We start from the raw sequence: 19,148 nt of genomic DNA, 5'->3' as shown, positions 1-19,148 counted from the left end.
TAAATTGGAAAAATCTCACTCCTTCCTCTCTCTCCCTGTCTCCAGCATGCAAGCAAGGCACCAGTTCACCCTCTGTTCAGAGATAGCTCAGCCCTGCCATGCAAACAAAGCTGTGCTTATCCGAGTGATTCAGCAGGTGCTTTCAGTTTGCATTTTCCAAATAACCATCAAGTGCCCTTCTTGGTGTGGGCCTCCCATACTGCTCTTCTCCAGAAAGAGAAGGACAGAAGGAAAAGCAGCATTTCACTTGGTAACAGTTAGTGTACTTGCTCTAGCTGCCTGTACAGAGCTTGCTACCCCCTTTGGGGCTGCAAGCAAGATGCTCTGCATAAATAATCTGGGAAGATTTCCAGATTCATCAAGAAAAGTGAAGTGTGCAACACTGGCTGTGCTGGGTTCCTCCTTGTGCAGTAAGAAGGACAAGGATAAAAACTTTGGCATATGACCGTGGTTTGTTTTGAAATTACCTGCCTGAGTCAGTTCAGCACTGGTGAGAAGCTCGACAGATGGAGGAAGAGACCAATAACTAAACTCTTCCCCACTCTGTTCTCCAACAGCCGCTACCTAAGCAGCCTGGATACCCTGCAGTTTGCTACTTCTGTTTTTTGGAGTGCAGCCACATTCAACTGTGCTCACTGGCAAAACAAACGAATACATTTGGCTGATTACTCAGAGGGGATATACCACAATATAAATCAAAGCAAAATTAAAAACTTGAAAAAGCCTTTTTGCCTTGACCACACCATAGATCTGTAATAGTGTTAACTGAGGCTTTGCTATGTTTTCCATCTCCCAGAAACTTCTGGTTTTGTGTCTCTCTCTTTGTGAAGGAGCTGAAGATACAGTGAGTAATTTTTATCTAATATCACTATCCAGAGTTCCTGCAGTTTGTGTACAGATAGAGTCAAACCCTACTAGTCTTACTCATAAAAATTTTTCTTAGGGAGATGCCTCCTGTGAATCAAATGAGTAGGATTTATAATTGGAGGAGTGCAATAAAGATATCAATAGATGAAGCAGGTTGATTCATCTGACAGTTTATTATAATAGATCATTTAATCTTACCACCCTGCTGGGTGAACTTAAGCTCATACTACTTTATGGATTTTTTTCGTTGTTTAGATCACAGAATAAAAAGCCACAATGCTTGCAGTTTCTCAGATGTATTTAGACTCTAATATCCAATTTTTCATTAATTAAACAAAAGGAGAAAATGAAATATCAGCAAGCAATCCTCCGTGGAGGTGGAGGAGGAGTGGGAGGTATATTCTGCATGACAGCCAAAGTTAAAGAAGCGCAGCATGTGTCAATGGCACGCATGCAGGTGGCTCTCTTTGCTAAAAACAGCCCTTATTGCCTCCCCTAGCCCGGGTGAGCACTACGCAGCACCTCCTCTGTGGCTGGTGCTTTCAATCTCCTTTAATACAGCAATTCTGTTCTCTGATGTTCCTACACGTTCTTTCCCAGGCTCCCCCACTCATCTCAGTCGCTCTCCAGCTCTCTGTAGCACTCCTCCCACACCCTGATCTTTTGATATGGCTGATTGGAAATTTCTCTGCAAAATGTGCTTTCTTCTTTTTCTGCATCAAGAAAGGAAACTTTCACCAAAATGGCATTTTTTTTAAAAATGGAAAATGGTCTCAAAACTAAACATATTTAGCCAGCTGGATAATTTTGGTTGGGCATACCAAATAGAAATGTTCTGGTTTGGATCCATATCACATTAATTTGTCTTCTCCTGAGCTCCCACGCAGAAGACGTGGCTCAGACACCTCCAGCTTGCAAGCTATTCTATCCCCCAAGAGCTGCAGCCTTGGCACACACAGCCCCCTACTTTGGTGAACAAAAGGCACCCAGCTGCTGAATGTGAAATTCTGGAGACCCAGAAATAAATAATCTAATGGCAGTGAGAGAGGTGGCATTTCCTTTAGTCTCAGCACAGGATGAAACAACTGGCTTCACACTTGCATTGCCTTAAAGTCATTAGGGTGTAGCATATGGCTTCCCCTGGGCCTGAGCAGAGAGGAGAAGAAATCTGTTTAGAAGGAACCAAGACATTTTTCTTTAAGCTTTTAACACATACAGAGAATAAGGGAATAAGGGAGCAAGGGTGGTCTAAGGCTTAACCATTTGGAATAAGCTACCTAACACATCAGGATGAGAAAGGGGATTTCTTGCATATACAACCTTCAAGAAAGAAGCCAGGGGCTGGTGCTGTGAGGAGACAGGAAAGGTGATAGTGTGGAAATCCTGGTGTGGGCAGAAGTGATTTTGAACTGGCATTTTTATGGGAACTTGGAGCATTGGCTATGCCAATGATACCTAGACCGACTGCCCCTGGATGGATGGGTTCTTTCTGTCTCAGCCAGGCAATTATAGTTCTGGCATCTTGGGTAGTCTCTGAGCTCAAGATGATTTATTGGTTTTACAGCAGAGTAAGCTGAGTAAGATGATGACTTTTGCAAACAGACCCCAGGAAGGTTGTAAAACTTTCTTGACAAATTTTAAGTGTAAAATGTAATTATATACACAGCATAGTAGGTAATTCAATACACATGATGCACAGTCAGAAATGCATTACAATTTAATATTAACCTGGGGAATTTACCTGAGTGAGAGACCTTTTAATTAAAAATGTTATAATTTAATGTTTTATTGTAGTATAGCAATGATGAGGTTTCTGTACTGTGCCTATATTTGCCAAAAGACATGAAACCCAACAGGAAAGTCAAGTAACCACAGGTCACATTATATGCATTATGGGGAATGGGCTTATTGAAATAATTGCAAGGACTTCTCTCTGAATCAGTGGCCTTGGGTTTACTTTAACTTCCTTAAAATGCTTAAATCTTATTGCATGCTTCCAGGCATTTGCATATCCATGCAAAAGTGAGCATATTGCTCCACTTTTATATCCAATCCTCTCCTTTATGAGGAAAAATCACAGTACACACACATGCTTATCTCCCACAGACACAATCCAGAGGTTGCAAAAAGAGTCTTGTATCCCTTAGGGGATGTTAAGCACTACTATTAATAATAGGGATACGTAAACAAAGAGACTCTCCTTGTTGGATTTACACACATGTAGTTAAGAGTAAGTACTAAATGAAGGGAAGGCCCAAGAGACCTTAAGCAAACCCGAACAAGTGGTTCTTCAAAACCTAGGGAAGTTAAGCCAGCTAGAAGTATAATAAATGATCATTCATATGACCTGGCATCTGCATTCACCACAGTGTTTCTTAGTGAATATATACACCAAAAACACCCAGAAAAACAGTAAGACCAGACTTGAGCTGAGAAGAGTTGATACATTTTTGACCTTGCATGCGACCATGCTGTACTTTGAACAACATCATTTAATTGGTAATACGCATAGAATTTCTCTCCAGATTTTATAACAACTGCAAAAATTATAGCTGTTTTCTCCTTTGTCTCCTCTGCCTTGCAGCCAGGGAATTTATCTTGATGACCTCCTCTGACAGCCAATGCTACACAATGACCTCACACAGCATATATGAAGATTACTATTATCATTTGTAATTTATATCCTCCTGTAATGACACCATGTATCTCAACTGAGTGTTTGGAAGTTCACCCATCACTCAACACAACTTCAAGGCTAGGTGACGTGGACACAGTGTACCCTGCATGAATAAGGAGATGTGGCCCTCATCCCATCACAATGCACAGCAAATGAAGAAAACACTCAAAATTATTTGCATCTTTTAACTGCTTGTACAGAGAAAGAAAGTGCATGTTTTCAAGACTTACCTGAGGTTCCAGAAGCAGAAATGTTTGTTTTAGGAGAGACCGTAGAAGTAAAAGACTGTCCCGTAGTAGGTGCAGCACCCAAACTCTCATTTTGTGGCAATTGTGCTCCACTTGCTTGTGTAGCTGGAAATGAGAGAGATGTTCAGGGAAGAGGCACCTACACAAGCATTGTCTTAGATCCTGAAACATCCCTCAGACAAATGCTCTGGCCATCATAGAAAAGACTAAATGTAAGAAAGCCCTGCATGTTCTGGTAACTGTCTCCCAAGGAACAAACCATCCCTATGGAATTGCTGAGGCACCTTCAAAGCACATAGTAGCAAGAGAAACAGCCTCATATCTGTGCCAGAAAACAACCCTTGGGACCCTAGAATAGTTAGACAGTGTTGCACCAAGAGCAACATTAGCAGGAGAAGCTCAACTTACTGCCCTCTAGATTTTCCTTCATTTTAAAATCAATCCATCAATCAATCAATCAGGCTTCAGTTACAACTGTCACATAATGTGATACTGTATAATTTTTAGGGATTGCAATTAAGCAAAGAATTAGTTATTTCATTCTGTGCCGTTAAGCCCTAGGAAATAACATATCACTGAATATTAATGTATGAAAAAGAAATTGTCTTTTTTTTCCTCTCACTTAGCCAACAGGAGATCAAGGCTATTGTGTCACAAGATTTGCAGCCTTAGGTGAGGCCAAGACCATGGTGGAGGACATGACCTGAGCCTGTGGAAATGAAGGTCACGGAATGACCAGAAAAAATTAAAGATATTCCAGCACTGCCCATAATTCCTACGTCTGTGCTCAAACCTCAGAATAACAATAGGTAAGAGCGTGCCTACTGAATAAAACATAGAGGTGCCCAAGAGTAACTTTCTACTTCCTGTCTGATATAAATCAGAGAGGCTACTGAGCTGTAAACTGTTTTCAGTGCTTCTTCATATGAATTTTAAACACTGGAACTGAAACAACTAAGACATGTTTCAGTCAGCGAGCAACATCACACACATGCAATATGTAAATCTTGAGGAATGCTTCATCACACACTTTATCTAGAAACTGATTACCTGTTTGATAATCAAAGAACCCAAAGCACCTTATTCTACAACTACACACCTTTAACTTGGCCTTTCCCTTCCCCTCTTGTTCAGTAAGTGCAGTACCTTAGAAAGGCAAGCTTCAAAAATCAGTAAGATAAGAGAGAGTGAGCCAAGGCCATTGGAGTTGGGGGATTCATACAATTTTGGAAACTGAGAAAAGCTGGGCAGCCAGGCACGGTGTCTTTTGAGGTAGAGGCATGAAAATGATGAAAAACAACTTGATCCCCCCTTTCACTGGGATTCTAGTGAGGAGAAGCAGAATTTCATGTCAGGTTCCTTCAGGAACTTCGGCATTGTACCCCTTCAATACACAGGTCTGCCTACAGTAGGAAGGAGTGTAAAAAGCCCCTCTACCTCATTTTATACTATGATATAGTGCAAGGATCTGATAATGTTAATAATTCCTACATTCTCTTCATGGAAGCTTTGAATCAATCTTAAGAAGCAAACTTTTTCCATATTTGATTCTTACTGTCATGGCTTCAGACTCAAATTTTATATGTTGAATTTTATTCTGAGATCAATTTTTAAAAAAGGAAAAAAAACCCAAACTGAGGTACCTCCCTCTCCCTATAAGATGCACAGGCTTGCAGCAGTAACAGCAACCATCTTGTGGCTCCCTTGTCATAGGTTAGAAAAGGATTGCATGGGAAAATGAAAAGTAACTCAGAATAACAGTGCAGAGATACTCAAACATAAAGATACTTTGTGAACACTGCAAAACAATCAGGTGTGTGGGAGAGAGGAAGAGGGAGGCAGCCAGTTACCCTGTAACCCCACAGAGGGCTGTTTTCCCATGGGGATCACTCGTTCCATGCATCCTATCAGTCCTGGCAGCAACCCAGCCTCGGGTGCTCCTCTTGTGTTTGGGAGCTGTGAGAACAGATTGTTCTCAGGAACATGGGCTGTGCACTGGATATGCCTTGGCAGGGGATCGGGAGAGGAGGGATGATGGCATTTCCATTTTATTTCATTTTTTTAATTTAGCCTGGATATGATTCTCCCAGTGACCCAGGCAGCACCAGGTATGACTTGCACCTTTACCTAGGGCTTGGCAAAAGGTTGTTGCATTTATTTTGCCAGACTGCAGAACGCCTCAGTCAAGGGATAAATAGAGGTGCTACAGGGCAAAAAATCCATGTGCCAGTTTTCACCATTTCCAAGAGGGAAAACGCGACCTGGCGGGTAAGGCTCCCTTAATTCCACTGCAAGATTAAATCCTAGCAACCCAATTCTCTGCTGACTTGTGGCTTTGAAGAAGCATCCAAGCCTCACGCCCAATGCACAGCTCAGCCTCTACCACCAACACATTTAGCAGATGAGACAGCTTCTGCACCAAAGCCTGTGGGAACAGGAACATCCATACCCAGCCACTGCTCATGTACTCAACAAAGATGTGCCTTTTCGCTAAATCCTTTAACTTGTCCCTGCGAGCTCTAATTGGGTCTCGGCGGCAGGAGACAGCGGCAGCCCTGGCTGCGGTGCCCGTGCTCCGCGCGGGGACAGGCGGGGGACGGCGCGGGCGCGGTGACTCAGTGCTGCCATCGCCGCTGACACATCGCTGCAGTCATTCATCACGCCTCGCCTCCGCCAGCTGCGGCACCGATCCCTGCCTGCTCCAGGGGGAGGCCTGCCCTTGCAGGAAAGCAGCACAGCGCACAAGGGCGGCTGCTGCTGCTGCTGCTGCTGCTGCAGAGCTCGCATCATCGGTTCATGGGCTTGTTGTTAACAGCTGATTACGAATAAAAATGGTAAAGCAGTACAGAGTGTAAAATAGCTGTCCAAATGGGGATGATGGCTGCGGGCGGCAGAACTCTCTGGTGGTGATGCAGCTCTCCCTGCTGATATTTTGATAAGATAAATGACAGTGTGTTAACACGTATTTGGCAAAGGGATAATCAACAACAGGGAACCTGAAGCTGCCTTGCAAAGCTGTTGTCTGAGCTTCAGGAATTTCCTTACTCTCTATGCTTTGAAAACCCTTAATTTTCTTTAACTAGCTGAAGTTCGACACATATCCTCACTTGATCCTAGCACGGTTTTCTGCTTAACCTACATATAATCCACATACATTTTGGGATTTCCAGACAGCACTTTGAATTTTCTTTACAGTAAGCTGCTACCTAATTAGTTTTGACATTTGAAGATGCTTCAAGTAACCCACAAACACCCTGCATATATTCTGTGCTCTGCAAAGAATATGGACATCCTTATGTCTGTTGAAACCTTCCTTGACCAATAAATCAATCAAGGAAACATTTGAAGGGGCAAAATGAACTCCACCTAAACCATGTTAAAATACCAGCACAAAAGCTTCTTTAAATGGAAGACTAAAGCTTTTCCTTTGAGCTTGTATTTTTAGCATTAACACACATATAGGTCTTGCCCCCATAATCAGTAGCCTGAAAAGCCATTTGCATGAACGAGTGCACAAAAGCTTTGAAAAATCCCATTGTAGCAAACCCAATGACATTTTTGCCCATTCAGAGGAATGGAAACTGGCTAGGGAGGTAACCAAACAGATCTCAGTTTTAATGTTTACATCCATAGTTGATTGCAGGTGCTCTCTGCAGCTTTGTGTTTTCTGATAAGCAAAACCCCAAAGTATTTCAAAATACATATTTTAAAACTTCTCTCTGCATAAAATGTCTCAACAGCCAGTGTTTACCCATAGCATGTGCTAACAAACTGAGGAGAATTAAGCAATACCTGCTACAAGAATGCTTTTCTGGTAGTGTTCCTGAGGTAAAACTTACTTTTTAATTACCAGTAGTTTGATTTTTAAAAAAAAATCCTCCACTGTTTCCCTTTGTCACTTTTTAATATTTAATATACCACTGCACCATAATGTATCATCATCCAGGAGAGTGGTGTAACTCAGAAACACAACAGTCAAAAATCCACTCTTATTTGTCACATAACACCTTGAATACTGATCTTACATAAGATGTAAGATCCATATCCAAGGGAGGAAGAAGAGAAATTTTCGTTGCATTTCATTGCTTTTTCTATTTGATAACTTCAGGTTATATGAAATCCTGATTGCAGATGCAATTTTCTGTGGTGTGACACACTACAAATTCTTGGTTTAAAGGCCTGAACTGCACAAGTGAAGTCACTGACTAAATGTGAACTCTTGGATTTGACACCTTATCTTGAAAATAAGAAGGCTAAGGAGACCAGTCTGATGTGGGCTTCTAACATAATAAACAGGGTAGGAAAGCAAGTGAGAGAGATTGTACTTGTTGCCTGCAGAGGAAAAGAACACTGAAGTCTTATAAAAAAAAAAAATAAAGGGCAAAGATGTTTGCATGATTTCAGTGTATGAAGCACTGGGGGCTTTTCCTGAATCTATAATAAAAGGTGACAGCAGCCACAGAAATTGCAGCAGTGACAGGAAACCCTGTCAAATCTCAGTTGTGTGAATGCAATCGTTTGCTGGAGCTTTTAGCAGGGATTGAAGCAGAGAAAGGGATGGCTTCCATTACAAAATGACAAAGGTGCTTTTTATTAAAAATAGGTGTAGCAAAAGTAAATTTCAAGGTGTCATAAAGGCACCACCAATTTCTGCCTCATGCAGCCAGGGCAAAAACGGGGAGAAATGAGTGCTAGTGAAAAAGAAAAAGAGACAGCAGCCAGCTTTTCCCTCCTGTCCATTCTGAGAGCAGGAGTGTTGCTGTGCCTGTGCTGGCTCCAGGGAGCGCAGCTCTTGGCGTGTGGCAGGGGCTGGGAAGATGCAGGGAATGGAGCCAGGGCCATCCCCACTGCTGTGCCCGTGCTGGGCTGGGAATGCAGGGTGGCTGTAGCCAACAGCAGGATGGTGGCCAGGGGGTCTGAGGGTTTTCTGCAAGGCTGGTCACACACACAGAGCCCCAGGGCCATGCCCTGTCCCAGTACCAACACCTTGTGCCCCATCCCACTCCTTTCTGCTGAAGCCAAGGCTATGATTTTCTTGAAATGTAGACCACAATTTTATCTTAAAAAACCCACTAAAATTGGCTTTCACATACAGAGATTCCCAAGTACTACTTTTGCATTAAAAGATGATACAATTTTTTTTTTAATGCAGGGCATTTCTAATGCCCTGGACACGCTGTGCCAGTTTTCTTTTTACAAAGGGGACTGAGAGGCAGGAAAGCCCTGTTTTTAGATTAATTTACCAAGCGTTTTTTTACCACAAGTCTGGGGGGCGGGGGGGAGGGCTTAGCTAAAATGAGGAGTTTTAAAACCAAACCACAACACAAGCAGCTAGGGACTGAACTCTACTTGGTGGGAAGAGAATGCAAGAGGAATGGAAAGGAAGCAAAAAAGGCTTCCTGCCCAGGCCCATCACACCTCCAGCAGCAGTTTTTCAGCACAGAGCAGTGGCTGGAGCTAAGCTGCACTGGCAGGCATGCCTTTCCTCATTAGCTCTCCTTCCCCTGCCAGGAGCTCTACCTGTCACTAAGGTTTAGTTCCAGGTGGCTGTGCTGCTCTGGTAGCCACAAGCCAGGAACCTCTGCCAAATTGAAAGGAGCAGGAATTACATCCATAATGCAATGTGCCATGCTGTGGGCTTCTGACAGGCCTGTAGTGCCACAATTGCAAGTTTTAAGAGATTTTTGGGGGGCTTTGGTATCACTTTGAGCAGCTTGTGCATTGGCCAGGCTGTGTGTATTCTGTGACTCATTGACAGCGGCATTTAAATGTCAATCCAAAACCCCAAAGATTTTGGGCTGACAATCGGGCCACTCCTTACACAACACACAGTGGGAAAGCTGCATCAGTAGAAAATAAAACCATGGAGTGAAAGGGGAATAGTTCTCCAGGAAGCTCGGCAGGCTTGGGTCCATGAGGGGTGGCTTTAAAGGAAAATTTGCACAAAAAAGCATGCAGACTGCTTCACAGGAGTACCTTTTCAGACAAATAAACCAAGAGAAGAGAAGTCACATTCTAATAATTTGTAACAGTTCAGTATGCTGTAAACATCAATTCTGAGTACCTTGGTGTACTGCTGACTGCTGAGGTAAATATCTGGTGTACTTCATTTTTTTAGCCAATTAAAAATAAAAAAGTGGAACGTTCCAAAGCTCTCATTAGAAGACAGGTTCAAATATTTACTGTCATTATCATAGACAAGGGAGACTGAATTTCATCTTAAGTTTACTGAATTCCTTTGGGATGCTATTATACTATTTAAAATTAACCCAACTACTTGCTGGATATGTGGGTTTAATTTTTTGTTTGGTTGAGGTTTTGTTTGGGGGTTTTGTGGGTTTTGTTTTGTTTTTTTTTGTTTGTTTTGGTTTTTGGTTTTTTTTTTTTTTTTTTTTGGGGGGGGGGTTTGTTTGTTTTTGTGTGTGGTTTGTTTTTTTTTTTTCCCTAAAATCCAATCTGATATTCCAGGCCAACACACATGCTATTCTGAAGATTTATGGGAAATAAAAGTATCTCTCCAGATTGATGCAGAGTAATTTAGTACCACCTCTCTTTCAGTACTGTGGCTACCAATAATATGAAACATAATAAGCATAGCGTTCTAACACATATAAAAATAAGAAACAAAGGGGTATTGTTCTGCCAGCTTTCTGATCACATAATTTTTTTTTTATTTCATACTTATTGAAAAAAAACCAAACCAAGAGGAAAGTAAAAAATTAAAACCTTTCCAAATACATCTCTCCCAGTTACAGGGAGATGAACATCCTGTGTAATGGATTCAGATCACCTCCATTACAAACTAAAGGTATAATATTCTTTGTGGAGGGTTCCAGGGCAAGCTTCATTTAAGATATATAATATGGTACGATGAATAGACCTTGTTCCCTAAATCACCATACTACTCTTTTTGACCTCCTTTTACTGTTTTGCAGAGTTTTACAGAAATGTAGCATAGAATGACTCAGAAATGGCTCAATGAAATCATCACTTACTGTTTGTTGTGCTGAGACTTGTACTTGCTGCTGAAGTCACAGCTGATGGTTTTTCTGTTGTGCCTTGTGTTGTTTGTGATGTAGCATTAGGTGAAGAAGATGTGGGGCCTAACACAGGAAAGACATTCCATTTATTTCCTTTCTTTTGTAAACACTCATAAAATACACCTACTGTCCTGTTTGCAGACTAACTTTAGATTATCAAAAGGATATTTAATTGAAATTCAAGATCAACAGGCCAGGGCCCCATTGACAGCGGGGAAAGCCATTCCCTGTCCCATAGCTGGGTCATCCCACTGCAGACAAGCCTGTGATGATGCAGCTGGAAGGTGCAGCTTGGAGCTGCTTTTAAGTCTGACCAGAAGGGAGCTCCTGCACACACCTGTAAGGTTTCACCAAAGAGTACACTCCCTGTAAAACAAATTCCCAAGCCAAGAAGTACTACCTAATTAATTCCCTCAGTGACCACTAGAACAGCATCAATTAACTCAGAGATTTTCACTTACTGCTTGTGATGGTTTCATTTGTAGCTCTGACTGTAGCTGTTGTCACCACTGACGCTGCCAATGTTGTTGCTTGTGAAGTTCCTTGTGAAGTAGTCACCGATTCCCCTTCTGCAAGAAAGGCATTCACATCATTATGGATTTATTTTATCATGCCTAAATAAACATCACATTGCTCTAGCTGTGTTCTCTTACCAAGGCAGTGAATTTCTGTTTAAAGGCTGGCCCTCACAGACCTTTATTGCTGACACATTTTGAAAGAGTATTCAAAGTATATATCATTGGTTTCAGAGGGGGGGTTTGGTCTGTGAACAACCTGCAATTGCCTACTGAAAGGGAGCAATTGTACCTTCCAGCCAGCCCCTAAAGGAGAGGCACATGATCTTTGGGGGTTATACAGAGGTGCTTGGCTTCACTTCCAAGGGAAGAGGTGAGGGGAACAGAGCCTGGAGTGGATGGATGGGTTCAGTGTGCTGCTGGACTACCCCTCTGAGCAGCACTTTGCTGCATACCTACTGAGCAGGAGGAGGGATGTAAAATCTCCATAAAGTAGTGTGAGTGGCACATGGGAGCACAGCTTATAGATCACAGGTAAAGAGATGAGGGGGAATAGACTCCCCTAGTATTTTGGCATTTTTTCCCTGTGTTTACCCACTTTGAGACATGTTTGAGTCTTCTTCACTGGCCAGCTTTCCTGGACCTTCTTCCTCTGCACCCAGATTTCTGGGGAAAAAGGAGCACCCAGCAGGCCCTCCTTTTTGGAGTACAGTAGAGCTTAGGACATTGTGGATGATATGAATAGTATTCTCTAGTAAATTATATTCCTTGGGGTGGACTCAGTGCCCTTTGTAAGGTGACTCCTAGTTCTGTCCTCAAGAGGAGTGAGACTTGGAGGCTAAGGGGAAGGGAAAGGGCTCCTGCAGGCAGCAGGAATCCCTTCCCAGCCACTGCTGCTATGAGAGATGGGAGAAGAGTTGCCCAAAGATCACTAAAGCAATAGCAGGGTTTAAATCACCTTGTCTTGCTGTGCATGGATGGCCTATTGCAGGTCCCATGTACCCCCAGCACTTGCCCAAAGGAATGGACTTACCAAATTACAGCCAGGAAACTAAAAAACCCTATAACCAATCAATTTATGAGTTCAGCTTTTAATTCTGTGATCTAATGCAAACAGGAAGTGCTACTGTCAGCTAAACAGGCTCAACTAAAGACCTGACTACTATCTCTACCTACATACTAATCTTCTGGCATTTTTAATGGATGATATATGTGAAAGAATAGGAATAAATCATTGCACCCCATGTAATTTTCTCTCATAAGACTCAAGTACTTCTAAATGCAATGTTCACACTGGAACTTTTGAAATATGACTTATACATTCTTTCTCTGCTCTCAGTTTTCTGGCTGTTCACCTAGAGTAGCAATGCCTCGAGGAATGGGCCTGCTTGTTCCACACTTACAAATTGTTTTAATCTCATACTGGGTTTCTAAAGCTTTTTTCATAGTGGCATAAATACCAACATTGCTCTCCCTTCAATGGAAAAAAGCTGCAAGAAAAATTTCAGTGAAGCATTCAAAGATTTAACTCACTGTGAGGTACATTTATGAAGTGTCTTTTAAGCTGACATAAACATCAGGATTTTTGAGAACTGCATAAAAGAGCTGCAACACAATTTGAACAGGTCAAAACCTTTGCTGTAACAAACATAATATACACATATTTCACCTGGTTGCATCTTATCCACCTCCATTACTAGCATTTCAAGTGTATACTTCATCATCTCAGTGCTTTCAGCTCCACAGCAGACTCATTAGTATCCCCAGTTATCAAAAAATAGAACATTCTGTCCACATTTTCTCCTTTCATATGTATAACTTATTAAATGCAGCAGTCTTCAATATTCAGACTAAGAAGTTCACATGATTGAAATATGGTAAGTATTGATTTTTCATACAATTTCATAACAAAGCTGCATAATAAAGAGAACTGAATGTGACAGTTGAAGATGTAGACCAGAATCACAGACTTTTAACATGTGAAGTATGTATTTTCTCCGTTAAGTCCTCTTGAACTGGGAGTCTTTGGTAATTTATGAATCTCTGATCTCACTTGAACCACTCTTTGAGAGCACAGGAACTCAGAGAACCTTTTTCACCTGAAACAAAAAGTCCAGCCTGCTCAAATTAAGTGTCTCCATACTAAGATACTTCAATACTTTCTTTGCAACAGAGTTTCATAAGAGATTTGGGGAAATACATTGCTCTATGATCACCCTGGATGAAATAATTCACCTGGTTTCTCCCAGAAGCTGGAAAAGCTGAAAGCTAGAAAGACAGCAGAATCTTCAGAACACCAGATAACAGCAAATTGGAAGTCTTACCAGCTTTTGATGTTACTGCAGAAATGGTTGTCTTGACAGAAGTGTTTTGAATGTCATCTTCTGAAAGAAACACAGAAAGAATCATATCACTTCTGTACCTTCCAGATCTCTTTAGCACTACACAGTCATAATAGCAGAGAGCAGCATGGACCTTCCTGGAAAATCAAGTTCAGAAGCTTATCAGCAGAAGCAAATAAATCATAGAACTCTGCTACCAACATTTTCAAGGTATAGCCTAAATCTCTTCATTTTGCCCTGACTGCTGTAATGGGAAGCATCTGCTGCTGCCTCCCACCTTGGACTGCATGCTCTTTTACCAGACAAGTTGGGAGGGGGGAAATGGAGACAATTAAAGAGGTTTTTGCTATCTCCTCCTCTCCGTGAATACAACCACAGCTGCTCTGAGTCTTCAGGGTGGAGGATTAACTAAAATAACTGGCCACAGGAGTAAGCAGCCCTTCTCCTGCCTTGAAGTAACAAAATTGTACTAGTTCCCTGGCTAGTGCAAGCACTTCAGGAGGGCTTTTCAGCATCACCCTAATGCCTAAATGTGGGAAGAAGAGGAGAATTCCCAGATCATGGCTCAAGAAGCACCACATTGAAAGACTGACTTTCCCCATTGCCCTCAACACAGTGATCCAGCTGTTGGGGTTTTACTGCCATAAAAGATGCCAGTCTTAAAGCATCATTAGTAGGTGGCGCTTCAATATAAACAAATAAATAATCCAAAAAAGAAACTTCAATGAGAAAAATAATTTCTGTCTCTTCTTACTGTGCTGCAAGGTTTTAACATCATAACTTAAAAAGTGTTTTGGCTTCAAGCAAGATTTTCAGTCTTATTGCTGTGGAGTTCATATTTTTTTACTAAAAGAAGTTAGGGGGTATTGAAAGGGGTGAAAAAGCTGCACTGACTCAGAAACAGGCATTTCTCAACCATTTTAGACTGCTGTGAGACAAGTATGGGTACATTTGTGGAGGAATAGATCAACTCTGTAACTGAATGGGAGAGGAAAATGGCACAGGCTAATCCCCATGTGCTGTCAGGTTTGAAGCGTGGCATCCTGTCAGGCTGCATTAGCATGCTGTAATACAGACATGCTAAACTGAGTCAGGACAGCATGTCAGTATTCTTGTGTGACTCCATTCATGGTAATATCTGCTGGCATTCTCTCTTTTTTTGGCTACAGGGCAGAACAGTCAGTTTTGTTCTCTTTGCTCGGTGTACTGCGCTCTGATTAAAATTTCACGAGGCAGCACCCGAAGCCTGCAAGAGCCACAGATCTAACCTGGAAAAAAACCCCCACACAACATAATACAACTGAAGGGGCTCTGCAGAAATGTATTAAGGTCTAACCAGATGAACTCCTCTCCAAGCAGTGTGTTATCAGTGCTCTTGGCACCTGCATTTTTCTAACGGGTCTCAGCCCCTTCCCAGTGAGCCCCACTTTCTTGGGCATCTTTTCTAGGTATGCTGTTGCCTCCAAAATGCCTTGTCATGGCACATGCTGGCCCAGTTTGATGTGGGCATATCCTATATAAAATTAAATGAGTCCCCTGTGGGCCTGCTGCTGCCCCAGCTCTACTCCCCAGAACATGTGGACACAGTCACACCATGCACAGACTCGTGCACACTGCATTTAAAATACAGGTTTTCTTGCCACATGGTTACCCAGTGAGAGTGATGCTTCATAGCCCACACTTGAAAAACTTGGAAAACAAATTTTATCCAGAGAGACCTACAGGCAATCTTGTTTCCCTAAACAGCAAGCTTTTTTCCATTTCTTCATTCTCATTATGTACTGCTGACAAAGCTCCTGTAATCCCCCACACCACAAGGCCACAGCAGTAGAACAGAATGTTTTTTCAACAGTGCCTACATTTCAGCTGGTTTTGTTTTAACATATCTCAGTAGCTACCATGTCTGTAATGCCAGCTAAATGTACTAGCTGGCCAATCAGCTCATTCCCAAACTCATTCTTTCCAAAACTCTTCCTCTAACTCAGCATGACTTTGTAGGAAGCTCATTGCAATACTTAGATTATTCATCCTTTAAAGGTGTTCCATTTAATAACCATGTTGATAGGCCAAGGTTTCCTCAAAACTAAAAAAAAAAAGTGAATATAAGTCACAGTTCTATTATGACTCACTATTTGTTGATTTTATCACAGGTTAGAGATAAACTAAGAAAAATTCAATTAACAGAGTACAATAGAGTTTTATGAATTAATTGTTTTCTTAAAATGTTGAATAATTAACTATACTTTAAAATTAAGTTGAAAACATCATGCAAAAATGTTTAAACCTTGACAGGATTGTGGGGGGAACTGTTTGATTAAAAGATATGATAGAGCTGGTGGCTTATTATGCTCTTATTTGCAATGTTAAATTGTAACTAAGGAGAGTCCTATGGGGGATAAAAGTAAGAGATCAAAGAAAATGATAGAGAAAATAATTTTCACCATCAGAGATGGCTGATAGACAAAGAGAGGGACAGAAATCTTCATTTTTCTGCTCATGTCAGGTTGGGTGCAGGCTCAGATGATGGACAACTAAGTAAAGTTACAATTGCCTGTTTTTTTAGCAGATTTGAATGCAGTGAACCCTTTGATATGAGAGCACATAGATGTACTCTGACATAGAAGTAGCCAAAATCTACTCAGCCACTGTTTCCACACAGAAACCACCACCGTTTGCTGGTAGTAAACCCAGCTGAAGGAGCATGGGAGACCCTTGTGTCCAGAGAACACATGTGGAGCTAAAAGGCTCTCAGACACAGCACTGTGCTGAGTGAAGGGGGGATGCTGCTGGTGGTAAGATCCAAAAAGAAAAAAAACCCAAAACCCACCATATTTTAAAGCAGATAATAAGGCAAAAAGAAATCCAGACTGGGAGAAACATAACAAGAGAGGAAGAAGAGAAGGGCAGAAAGGTCTAGAGACAGTAAGACAGGGTCACAGGGAAAAATATGAAGGAATTAAGATCCAAGAACATGTGACATGGCCACAAGACCAAACTGAAAAGAGAGTAACTGTTGTGGCTTGTTTGGGCTTTTTTCAGGTTCACAGAATTTCCATTTATTGTCTTTCCTAGGTTGGATTTAAATGATATATTTGTTCTAAAATGAAAGCATTGGTCTTTAGATTTTGAAATGGATGAACCAGAACACTGAACTTACTTTCTTCTTTTAAATTCAGAAGGAGCTCTTGAATCGAGACAGGACTGACAGATGACCACAGTTGTCCTCAGACTGCAGCTTTTGATATAGGCTTCAGTCTCTAAGATCTGAGCTTGGAGTTCTCATAACCTTTTCTCTCTCTCTCTTATTATTTTTACCTTTACACTAGAAAGAGAGACAGGTTCTGATCTCGTATTAATTGGGTGCCTGTTATTGCTACAATCAAAACATTAAAAAAAGCGAAAAATTGCATGTTATTATATCAGTACTTCTGTTTACACCCTACAGGATACCACAGGTTACGAACCACAAAGTTTGAAACACCACATGAAACAGATAATAGAAAACCAAATGCCAAAGCAAAAACATTTTTAAAGATTAATAGATAGTTCAAAATAGATACTGATTATATTCATTATATGAATTACTGAATTTAAGTGCTTTCTGGTTTGGCATCAATACCTAACTTTGAAAGGAAATTATTTTTATGGAAAAGTCACTCTTGTTGCAGATAACAAGTGGAATGGCCTGTTTGATATTTCTTTCACTTGACAGTGCACTAGATAGACAAAACCACATGGCTAAAATCCTTTCATTCAGATGAAGTACTTGGTCCAGCTTCAGAAGCATGTGAAAAAGGATGTGGACTTCAGGAGGTGGGGAGTTAGCAGAGAACCATAAAAATCATCAGGAGTCTAGAGAAAAATGACATCTCAGGAAGGATTGCAAAAATTACATTTGCTCAGCCTAGAGAGGGAAGGATTAATGGAAGGCACAACAACAGCAGTCAGTAGGTGCAGGAGGAGCTGCAGCCAAGGCAAAGGAATAAACTAATGTCCTCTGCAGTTTGAATGAGAGGTAATGGACAAGGGATTTGGACTATAAACCCTGCAGGTATTTCAGTGCCTGTGTCAAACTGGTGGCATAACAGCCAGCAGCTGGTGCTTTCACCACTTTGCTGATGAGGATGTGGTATATTCCCACTCCAAACCTGACCAATGCTCTACAGGCTCTACCTGGGAGCAATTACCAAAGAGGTGTCCTGGAGAATCCTGCACATGATAATTCCTTGCTTCAAGGTTATAAAGCAGAACCTACAGGTGTTTATATTATGTTTGTGTATTATGTATTATCATAGAATCACAGAATGGTTTGGGTTGGAAGGGATCTTAAAGATGATCTAAATCCAGTCTCCCTGCTGTTGGCAAGGACATCTTCCACTAGACCAGTTTGCTCAGAGCTCATCCGTCTGGTCTTGAACACTTCCAGGGAAAAAGCATCCACAGCTTCCCCAGGCAACCTGTTCCAGTACCTCACCACCCTCACTAATTCTACTCTAATTCTAGTAAAAAATGTCTTTCTAATATCTGATCTAAACCTACTCTCTTTCAGGATGTTATATGATGGGGTTTTTTGTGTGACCCTGGGCCTTTGCAACTACACACAAGTTATGGAGAAGTCAAAGTTGCTTTTTTGATTTGTTTTTCCACACCATCAGGAATAAATAGTGATCTCTTTCTAGCCCATGATAATTCTGCCAGCCCTTGTGACCATGAAAGAGCCTCCTGTAACCACTGTTCCAGTAAAAGAAAAAAAAGGTCCTTTTTCAAGAAAGAAATAGCTGTCCTTGTAGACACTCTGGTACAGATCTGGGAACTCAGAGGTCCCAAGAAATAGCTGCTGCCTGACACCAAGTAAACGACTTGCTTACTCTTACCTTGGAGCTCTGTTGTCTGTTATGTTTCCTCTTTCATATAATGCTGCTTCATCTCTACATTCTCTTATCTCACCTTTCCCCAGGCTCCGTACAGTCCTTGCACTTCTCCTATTTCTGTTTTCACTACTCATTTGTCTTCCTTTCCAGTGCATGACCATTTACCCTAACTTTTGAGATAAATTTATTTTTTCTTTTGTAGTGCATTTTGTATAAAGGTTCATACATTATCCAAAGAACAAAAATACAGATATACTAATAGAAGAGGTTTAAGTGCAATTTTAACAGCGCTGTTTGGAAACATCAACTCCTTTCTTGCTATTCAAAGAGCAAAAATAATAAAAAAAAATTTATGAAATACTCCAGAAATAAATTTTTAGAAAAAAGGGAATAACCCCCCTCCCCCAGGTATTTTTCTCTGAAAGAAATCATCTTAGAGAAGTAATACTGTTTCTAGTATTTAATAGTTTCTAGTGTTTCATCCTTAAGGACTCATGCTTAAGATTTTTCTTCTAAATTCACATAAACTAGATTTTAAATGGGAACCAAGGTTCTGATGTAATCCTGTGAATGGCTGAAGCTGATAAC

The 19,148-nt window shown here is 41.3% G+C and overlaps 1 protein-coding gene across 1 annotated transcript in view; it reads right to left on the bottom strand.

Moving 5' to 3' along the window:
* EMCN (endomucin) overlaps positions 1-19,148 on the bottom strand; it is a 55,397-nt gene that overhangs the window by 24,182 nt on the left and 12,067 nt on the right. The window contains exons 2-5 of the mRNA XM_066549015.1: positions 13,672-13,731; positions 11,294-11,401; positions 10,788-10,895; positions 3,775-3,897 (exon numbers count right to left, since the gene is read on the bottom strand). Coding sequence (XP_066405112.1) covers positions 3,775-3,897; positions 10,788-10,895; positions 11,294-11,401; positions 13,672-13,731 — 399 coding nt within the window. The remainder of the gene's footprint in view (positions 1-3,774; positions 3,898-10,787; positions 10,896-11,293; positions 11,402-13,671; positions 13,732-19,148) is intronic.

The sequence above is a fragment of the Molothrus aeneus genome, chromosome 4 (genome assembly GCF_037042795.1).
Source record: "Molothrus aeneus isolate 106 chromosome 4, BPBGC_Maene_1.0, whole genome shotgun sequence".
Lineage (NCBI taxonomy): Eukaryota > Metazoa > Chordata > Aves > Passeriformes > Icteridae > Molothrus > Molothrus aeneus.
Note: the sequence above shows the minus strand (reverse complement) of the source record. Positions and strands in the feature narration are given on the sequence as shown.